Raw genomic sequence first — 10,134 nt, 5'->3', positions numbered from 1 at the left:
CCACCAGGGTCTACGAGGCAATGAGGACGCTAATGCGGCCGCCCGAGCGCTCACGCACCGGGCTCCTCATCCTAGCTCTCCTGGCTCAGAAGCTCATAAACCGCTTCTGCGGTTCCGCGAAATCATAATTCATTATTGCGACCGCCACCGTCTCTACCCGGCACCTGCCAAGGGGCTGAGTAAGGCGGAGGAGCGAACTCTGCGGCGCCTGCAGACAGGAACCCTTCTCTCTCCTGCCATGCAAAACACTTCGATCCGAACACAGATGGGCGCTGCCCGCACTGTGCAGAGATCTGTGATATCTTTCACATGGTGTGGGAATGTACTCAGAATCGTCACCTTCCCCCACCCCCACCCGAGAGGCATGAGAGACTGCCCTCCTCAACTGCACAACGCTGGAGTCCCAAAGGGCTCTGGTCAAGCGGGCGCGAGATGGGGCCTCGTCGTGCGGTGTCCCTGACTAAGGGTACCGACCATGCAGCAGGGTTTTTTGACCCTCAAGCTCTCTTTGATTAAAGTTTTTCACCACCACCACCGCCACCCACACATGAGGACACCGCCCCCTACCCCTGCCGTTTGGTGCGTCCAAGGAACGCGGCCGTAAGCTCCTGGTACCCTACGGCCCGGATGCTCCGTAGATCAGGCCTTATCCGCCTGTCATCTCATCCGCCGCGGCGGCCAGCACTTCACCTCTTTGCCACTTCTTTTCTTCCCTGGAAGCCCATTAAATCGTCTCTTATCCGTCGTTCATCACGCCTCATTTTTCGGCTGGCTGCCACGTAACATGTCGAGAAAGCTGAGTGGTGGGATGTTTCCTACGAGAAACGTTGCTGCCGGCATGAACAGTGGATTGCCAGGAAAGAGCTAGCATTTCAAAAATTCAGGGGGGCACTTTGTTGGCCTAAAGTGCGGTGAGGCGAAAGCCTTAAGCGCGGTGTTGCTGCTTGTGTCACTGATGTGTGGTTAAGGTGTTAAGATTCGCCTCTAAGAGCGGAACGCAACAGCGTCTTGAAACGCTGCCAGGGAGTCCACAGAACGCCATCTCCCGTTAGGCTCTACGCCTTGCTCGTCGGTAAATTGTTTTTTGAGGAAAGGAAATGTATCTGTCTCGCATATCTCGGTGGACACCTGAACGTCGCTGTAATGGAAGGGAGGAAGATGGGAGTGAACCAAGACACCGTATTCACCAGACGCGCCTTTGTTCATTCCAAACCATCGAGCTGGCATGGAGGAGTGGTTAGCCGTGCTCGTCCCGCACTCCGGAGACACTGGTTCGATTCCCCAACTATACCAATTCCGTACTCGGTTTTATTCATTTTTGCGAAAGCAACACTACGCCACTACGCTCATGAACGGCCTTTCGCGCAGCGGCGGCCGGTACCCCCGATTGACTTTTAGAATGACCCATGATGTCATACGAGGGTTAGAGATGGGCTACCAAGTCCAGTCGCCGCGCAGCGGCGGCCGGTAGCCACGCGTGACATTTAGAATGACCTCTGAGGTCATGATATGCCGAGTGACGTCATACCAGGATGAGAAATGGGCTATTAAGTCTAGTCCTCACGCAGCGGCGGCCGGTAGCCACGCGTGACCTGTAGACGCGGCGCACTGCGTTCCTTCTGTTGGAGGCGCTGCGCTTTTGCTTTCGCAACCTACCAGGCTTAACCAAAGCTAAGCCCCTGCCATTTTTTTGCTTGAACTTTGGTGACAGCAATCACTCGGATTTTTATCCTCTTGAATTTAACAGCTGCACGCGCTATGACAAAAAAAATGCAATTAGTGTGATGTATCTGCTGTCGGAGGCACACAGAGGACCTGCAGGGCATTACGCCAAGCTTATAGGCAGTCAATCAACGCGGGCTGTCTGATATGGCATCACGAGGCAGGGCATGACGGAATAGGCTACACCACCTGTTCGCTGCCGTACTACTGGTGGACGTGTTTTTTTGTGGTCAGACTACGAATGTTAATTAGGCAAATTGGTTAATTAGATAAACAGTCCCACATCATTACACCATCCATTTAATTGGATGCATGGTTACTAGCCGTAGTACAACTGACCCCGTTTGAAATCCGCGCATTCTGACGTCACCGCCATTTCAACCAATTGAAAAGCGTGACATTTCTGTCGACAAGTCCTGCTGACACCGATGAGGCATTAAAGGCTTCCGCCTTAAAACCAAGTTTATGAAGAGCTCACTGGTGGAATACCGGCGGCTCCTTCGTGCATGTGAAGAGCAGTTTCTTAAACTGTTGTGATGGAGGAGTTCCTCCATCGAGAAGGAGAACATGGTAAAGGAAGAAAAGATCAGAAAGGCAGCGAAATGACCAGGCAAGGTGGTGTTTCACTCTACATCTGCGCTAATTCGCCGCGAGAACACCGAAACAAAAAACATTCAGGGGTCACTTTGACTGTCTAATGTGCGTAAAGACGAAAGCGTTTTCCGCACCACTTTCGCTGCTTCTGTGCCACTGGTGACGTCACATATAATTGAGTACTAATTAATGACAAATCACTAAATAATAGTTAATTACTGATGAATGCCTGAATACTAATTTTAATGACGCTTAAGCTTCGCCTTTAGGAGTGGAACGCGACAGCGTGTTGTAGCGCTGCCAGGGAGTCCACGGAACGCCACCACCTGTTCGGCGCGATGCCTTGCCCTTTGAATGCAACGCTTTTTGAGGAAAGGAAATGGCGCACTAATTCTGTGTCATCTCGGTGGACACCTGAACAGCACCGTAGAGGAAGGGAGTAAGTAGGAGTGAAAGAAGACAAAGAGGGCCCGTAATGAAGAAAATGAAAATTGTATTTGAGGAAAAGAAATCACGCAGTAACTGTCTCACATATCTCGGTGGACACCCGTCAAAATTCAGGGGGGCACTTTCGGTAAATTGGTTTTTGAGGAAAGGAAATTATCTGTCTCTCTCTCACATTTCGATGGACACCTAAACCTCGCCGGAAGAGAAGGGAGGAGAATGAGAGTGAGCGAAGGCACCGTATTCACTAGACGCGCCTTTGTTCATTCGAAACCATCGAGCTGCCATGGCGGACTCCTTCAATAAAGAGAGAAAAAAAGCTGGCATGGCGGAGTGGATAGCATGCTCGTCTCGCACGCCGAAGACCGGGGTGCGATTCCCGAGCTGGACCAATTTCCTACTCCGTTTTATTTATTTATATGGCCTGACTAGAAAAGTTAATTAGGCTGATTGGGTAGTCAAGCAATTAACTAAGCTCAGTCCCACTTATACGGAGCATCACTATACGATCCCTTCAATCGGTTGCATGGTTACTAGCCAGAATACAATTGGCCCCGTTTGAAATTCGCGCACTGTGACGTCACGACCGTTTCGACCAATTGAAAAGCGTGACATTTCTGTCGACAACTGCTGCTTACAACGATAAGACATTAAAGGCTTCCGCCTTAAAAGCACCCTTCTTTTTACCGTCCGCATCATCCTCGGATACGAGTTGATCGGTATGAATCCGCGAATTCAAGCCACGAAGTGCGCGGCTCATCCTCGAGGTCGGCGGTTCCGCCTGTTGTGAACTTGTGACGTGTCGAGTAGGAATGGAGAATATCTTGTGCCGCTTTAAAAACAAAGCAGTGTCCTTGATCCTTAAGCATTTGACGAGGGGCAGCGCACAGCAACTAATGTCGTTTCGAAGAAAGCCCGCGACATCGGATGCACACTTGGTCAGGACCGCTCGCGTTTTGCGTAACGGGGGTTTAATCCGTGGCGACAGCAAACCTTTTTCTGCCGGAAGTTGACGCGGGAAAATGCCGAGGAAGTCCGAGAACAGTACAGAAGAGCGAGTCAGTCGTAATATCGTTGACCTGAAGGAGTCTCCGAAGCTGAAGCGGGGGCTTTCTCGGTGTTAAAAGGGCTTGGAAGCGGACACGCAACGATGGACAATGGACAGGGCGATGAAGGCCAGCCCAGAAGAAATCTGACGCGCACCATCCTGCCGCCGAGTTGACATGAAGATGGGGCAATATGAATTCGGGTGAGTACAGTGGAGTGAAGATTCACCGAGCGGACGAGTAAAAGATCAGCGCCATGTGGGTGCCAATTCGGTCCTTACAAAGTACAGTGATGCGACAAGAACATGCGGTAGGAAGTGTCGGATTCGTCGGAGCGGAGGCGGTCGATAATGGAGCGCAGAGATGAATCGCGGCCCTGTTCTTCGCTGAAGTAGACTAAGGGTTGTCGTGTTGTCTTCTTCGTAAAACAACTGCGAAAAGAACAGCGGCATTGGAGTTCACCGCCATAAGGCGGCGACGAAGTCTGTAGCCCTGTGTTGAGACAGTCCGGAAGTGTTTGTGCCAATAGCGCTTAAAACTATTTCAAAACTACCGGGTGGTACCACTCACCGGACACCGGACCGGTTTACTGAAAGATGTAACGCCTCCCTCTCTGAACACTTTTAATGGGCGCGGCAGCACGACCAGTATGCGGATCGATAACCCGCTCGTCTTTTTCATGCAGCTTATTGCCGTCCTGCTGATGACACCGGCGGGGCATGTGCGATCATTACAACCGACAGAAGCTTGGACGACACAGCTGATCTACAATCACAGCTCACTCGTGCGGATAACGCCACCGATTCTGGATAGCTGGGACTGCCGACAAGACCGCCACGTCTCGGCGACACTCAGCGTCAACGTGGCTTACGGCGCTACCACGGTGGACAAGATGCATTCTTCGTGCATAAATCCGGGACCGGACCTTCCTTGGGCCAATGGGCGCGGCAGCACTACCAGTATGCGGATCGATAACCCGCTCGTCTTTTTCATGCAGCTTATTGCCGTCCTGCTGATGACACCGGCGGGGCATGTGCGATCATTACAACCGACAGAAGCTTGGACGACACAGCTGATCTACAATCACAGCTCACTCGTGCGGATAACGCCACCGATTCTGGATAGCTGGGACTGCCGACAAGGCCGCCACGTCTCGGCGACACTCAGCGTCAACGTGGCTTACGGCGCTACCACGGTGGACAAGATGCATTCTTCGTGCATAAATCCGGGACCGGACCTTCCTTGGGACAATGGGCGCGGCAGCACGACCAGTATGCGGATCGATAACCCGCTCGTCTTTTTCATGCAGGTAAGAAAACGTTACGGAAAATGCTTTCGTTCGGACGACCTGTGTTTGGTTGTGCTGCCGTGCCCTGGCCTGCTCTGTACGCTTGCATATGATTTAGCCTGTCTTGCTATGAAAGTGTTGCTGCTGTCCGGTGACGTTGAGACGAACCCCGGACCCGATAATGACCAACTCGTACGCCAACTGCAACAGATTTCAGAAGATATCAGGGAAATTAAGGATGGGCGCTTAGCTTCCATCGACGCGAAGTTGGAACGACTAGCTGCTCTGGACAGCAAATTATCAGAGTGTGTTAACGAAGTTACTAACCTGCAGAAGGTAGTCACTTTCCTCGAATCAAGACTGGAGGACCTAGAAAATCGTTCTAGACGCTCGAATTTGATAGTATACGGTGTCCGAGAAAACCCAGAAGAAAATACCGAATCACTCGATAAGCTAATGAATGAAAAAATTGTCAAGAAAATTCTTAAAATTGATCCAGTTGCCATTGAAAGGATACACAGGTTAGGTCGGCCAGTCAAAGATAAAACCAGGCCGATAATACTTAAACTACTGGACTACCGCGACAAAGTAAATGTGTTAAGAAATTGTCGTAAGTTGAAGGGTTCTAATTACTCGATAGGCGAGGACTTCTCGGTACGTGTGAGGGAAGTAAGAAAAAAGTTGTGGAACTGGGCAAAAGAGAATAAGGAAGAGGGAGACAAGGTGTCATTAACGTATGACAAACTACGCCTAAATGGGCAATTATATCGCTGGGATAACACAAAAGGTTGTCCAGTACACATGGAACCTGTAACTGACAATACTGACAGCCGAAAAAACATGCTAGACGACCAAGGCCAACTTGAAACTGACATGATTGAAAGCCAAAAAAACATGCAAGAAAAACAAGGCGAGGGACCCGCATTACGCCCACGACGGCCGCAACATCCTCGCAGATAAGTTTTGCAAACGTTAACGCCCGCAGCATCCTGAACAAATCTGACTCACTCGAAGCGTTACTTCTTGGTATCGAGCCAGACTTTGTGGCTATAACAGAAACTTGGTTAACGGCTGATATCCTGGACACCAAGATTACACCTCCGAATTACGTAATTATTCGCAAGGACAGGCCAACACGTGGCGGAGGAGTGGCTATTCTAATAAAAAAGCACATTCCCTTCTCTATTCTGCCAGAAGTTCAGGATGCAGAGGCAATCTTTTGCAAGATGAAGCTTGGCTCGCACTTTATCACAGTGGGGTGTGTTTATCGTAGCCCTTCATTTGACCATTCCGCTATGACTTCATTGTATAACTATATGCAGCGTCACACGCTAGGTTCAAGACTTATCTTACTAGGAGACTTTAATCTTCCAGATATAGAATGGCAAACTTTGCAGTTTAATTCCCCTAGCTCTGAAGTCGTTTTAGATATTATGCTCCAGTTCAATCTTTACCAAATAGTAAGCGAACCTACACGTGTACAGGGAACAACGTCTAATATACTTGACCTTATATTTTTAAGTGATCACTTTTCAGTACACACAGCAGAACTCGAAATCATTGATGGTATATCAGACCACAAGCTAGTTCTATGCGCTATCCCTACATGTAACAAAGATGCTCCTCCAAGTTCGAAAATTACATACCTCGACTACAATAATGCTCAAGATTCTGACATAATCGATCACCTCACTGATGAATTCTCGGCATTTGAAGAAATGTATGAGAAGCCCTCCACACATATTGAATATTTATGGTCCATGTTCAAAGATACCGTATTCTTCTGCATCCGTAACTACGTACCAACTAAAACAAAAAGAACTAGGAAACATAACCCTTGGATAACACGCGATGTGATTCATGCCAAACGCAAAGTAAAACGGCTGAGAAAATCGTTGAAGACAAAAAGCAAACCTCGAAACAATGGTCGCCTTGCCAAGGCTATTAGTGATTTAAAATCAAAGATTAAGGCAGCAAAAACCACTTATTTCTCGAAAACACTGCCCAATTTTCTAAAAAGCTCTCCCTTAAAATTTTGGAATTTTCTAAAGCCTAATAAAGGACGTAAGAACCCTAATTCCCAAGAACAAGATATAAATTATGCCAATTCTATGAATAATTACTTCAAATCCGTTTTTACTGTTGATGATGGTGTTATCCCCCCTTTAAGTACTGTATATAGAACACCTTTGACACCGACAAGTATAAGCGAAAGAGGTGTGTTAAATCTTTTACTTAACTTAGACACAAAAAAAGCGCCTGGTCCTGACAACATACCTAACATATTCCTCAAACGATATGCCGAATGGATCGCTAAGTACTTATACTTACTATTTAACAAATCATTATCGACTTGCACTCTACCGTAAGAATGGAAAATCGCCAAGGTTATCCCTGTTCACAAATCTGGAAACAAGAACGAACCCTCTAACTTCAGACCCATTTCGTTAACCTGCACAATATGTAAACTTCTTGAGCACATCATTACTAAGCATATAACTACATTCCTTGAAAAAGAACGCATTCTATCCCCCTTGCAGCATGGTTTTAGAAGTGGCTTATCAACAGTGACTCAGCTCCTGGAACTAGTACATGATCTGTCTCTGAGCATTGACAACCAAAAACAGGTAGATATGATTTTTTTCGACTTTTCGAAAGCATTCGACCGCGTTTCACACCAAAAATTAATCAAAAAATTGGAATGCACACTTGGTAACAGCCCCATTGTTAACTGTATTGGGGACTACCTCTCTGGTCGCTCCCAATACGTTGTGATTAACCACCAGCCTTCCTCATTAGAACGTGTAACATCAGGAGTACCTCAGGGTTGCGTCTTAGCTCCAGTTTTATTCTTAATCTTTATCAACGATCTGCCCTCATATGTCAATGTTAATATTAAACTCTTTGCTGATGACTGTATAATTTACCGCGAAATTAACACACCAGATGACCACATGGCCCTAAACCTCGCTGCAGAAGCCGTATCTAGGTGGTGTAAAGACTGGCAGATGGCCCTTAACATCAATAAGTCCGCTCTCCTCACAATAACCAGAAAAAAACATCAGTCGTCCTACACTTACGTTGTCAACAACGCCCCCCTCACTCGAGTTAACAGCTATAAATACCTCGGTATAATAATATCCCATGATCTCAGATGGGATTCACATATCACCTATGTCACATCAGCCGCCGTTAAAAGACTCCTGTTCCTCAAAAGGCATCTTCAACAAGCTCCTCCTCCAACAAAACTAATTGCATACAACGCTTTCGTACGATCGGTACTCGAATATGCGAACGTTGCATGGTTTCCGCATACTAAATATCTCATAGGAAAATTAGAAGCAATCCAAAGAAAGGCAGTAAGATTTATGTTTATTAAATACAGGCCTACTGACTCACCCACCGAACTACTCAAGACAGCCGGCATTCTCACTCTGGAAAATAGAGCTAAACTTGCACGACTAAAAATACTTTACCAGTTACTCCATAATCAGCTTAACCTTGATAAAACTAGGTACCTTATGGCCCCAGAGACAAGACCTACACGTCACAGACACTTAGAAACATTAAAAGAGCACACATTTCGTACTGACTGCCTGAAATACTGCTTTTTTCCACTCACAATAAGAGAATGGAACACACTTGACCACTCTATTACCCGCAGCACATCACTAGATATCTTCACTCAGTCAGTAGAAAATTATCTTCACTCGTAAACACACTTGAATTCTGAACCTTTGTTGACAACTTCCTTATTTGCCTTGCTATTTTTCATACCAGTGCTTGTTCGTTTCTAATGTCATATATATCCCATGTATTGTTTATGTTATCTTGTCTTGAACTAACTGTACAATCCGACGATCCTATTGCTGTACCCGTGACTTTTATGTATTGAACCTTAATTAAGTGCGACACTGTAGTCGTTTATATTGCCCTTCAATCCTTCTTCTTGTTCACTCTTTGTGTCCATTATTCATGACGTTGTTGTAGTTTTTACTTTGATGTGCCTTGTTCCAGCGCCCTTCCTGTTAAAATCCCCAGTGGATTGACAGTATCTTTAAATAAATAAATAAGCGCACACGGGGCTCCCGATGCTTATGCACCGTTTTTCCTGTGAAACAGACATTGACGGAATTGCGGAAGTCTTTGTAACGCGTTTCAAGAGGGGCTGTATTAGAGATAGGCCTGGGAAAAAAAAGGAGTTAAGGTGGCCATGTACGGATGCGCATTTGTTAGCCTTAGAAAAAGATAAACGTTTTGTTATTTCGGTGGAGAATTCGAAAGACCTCGTGAAAGAATACTAGGAATTAGAGAAATTCTAAAGTATCTCATCCCTAGGTTGCACAATTTTTTACGATGGAGCTCTTTTTTGACAGTCTTGTTTCTCCTCTTTTGGGGACAGCCTAGTTCGGAAACATTAGAAAGACGAAAAAAAAGGGTTCTAATATGAGCAGTAAAAGTTACCAATCTGAGCAGGACTGCAGGAACTGCTCGCAACCGATCCATATTGCGCGAAGGCGTAAGAATTTTGTTCTTCTCGAAAACTCGACGTTCGCCATCGTCCAGCGTCATTCGGGAAAAAATCCCAGAATCCCTGAATTTAGCATACAGAAGAGTAAAATAGCAAGAACTGGGGTTCCACCCCAAGCCCTCTGCGTGCATTGCGGGTACGCAACATATAGGCCATGAGGGATTATTGGTTCAAGCGTATTAGAGAGATATCTTGTGACCGCGTTGTGATGTGCATGTCTTGGTAACGTGTGTTTGGAATTTGTGCTCGTGTTTTAGCTAGTGAAAATTAAAACAAAGTATTAATATACTAAATATGCATCACAATTTGCGCGGAGTGAAAAAGAGGAAGCGAATGGTGGGTATGCGCATATGTAGTGGCATATTTATACGCATTTCGTGCAGTGTAACCAAGATAGTAATTGGTAATCGATAAAGATGACTGGTGGCTGGTAATCGGTAATGTAATAGGTGATTGCGACTGTGGATTTTCAATCGGAGAAAATGTAGAAAGGAAGGAAATAAAACAGG

At 46.5% G+C, this 10,134-nt stretch overlaps 1 protein-coding gene across 1 annotated transcript; it reads left to right on the top strand.

The window, feature by feature from the left end:
- The first annotated feature begins 4,455 nt into the window (after nucleotides 1-4,455).
- Nucleotides 4,456-6,054, top strand: LOC149338800 (uncharacterized). Its single transcript, XM_089550802.1, has one exon. The coding sequence runs from the start codon at nucleotides 4,456-4,458 to the stop codon at nucleotides 6,052-6,054; it is 1,599 nt and encodes a 532-aa protein (XP_089406928.1).
- The last annotated feature ends 4,080 nt before the right edge of the window (nucleotides 6,055-10,134 follow it).

The sequence above is a fragment of the Amblyomma mixtum genome, chromosome 6 (genome assembly GCF_055824585.1).
Source record: "Amblyomma mixtum isolate Tamu chromosome 6, ASM5582458v1, whole genome shotgun sequence".
Lineage (NCBI taxonomy): Eukaryota > Metazoa > Arthropoda > Arachnida > Ixodida > Ixodidae > Amblyomma > Amblyomma mixtum.
The sequence above is the reverse complement of the archived record's forward strand: the minus strand, read 5'-3'. Positions and strand labels throughout refer to the sequence as shown.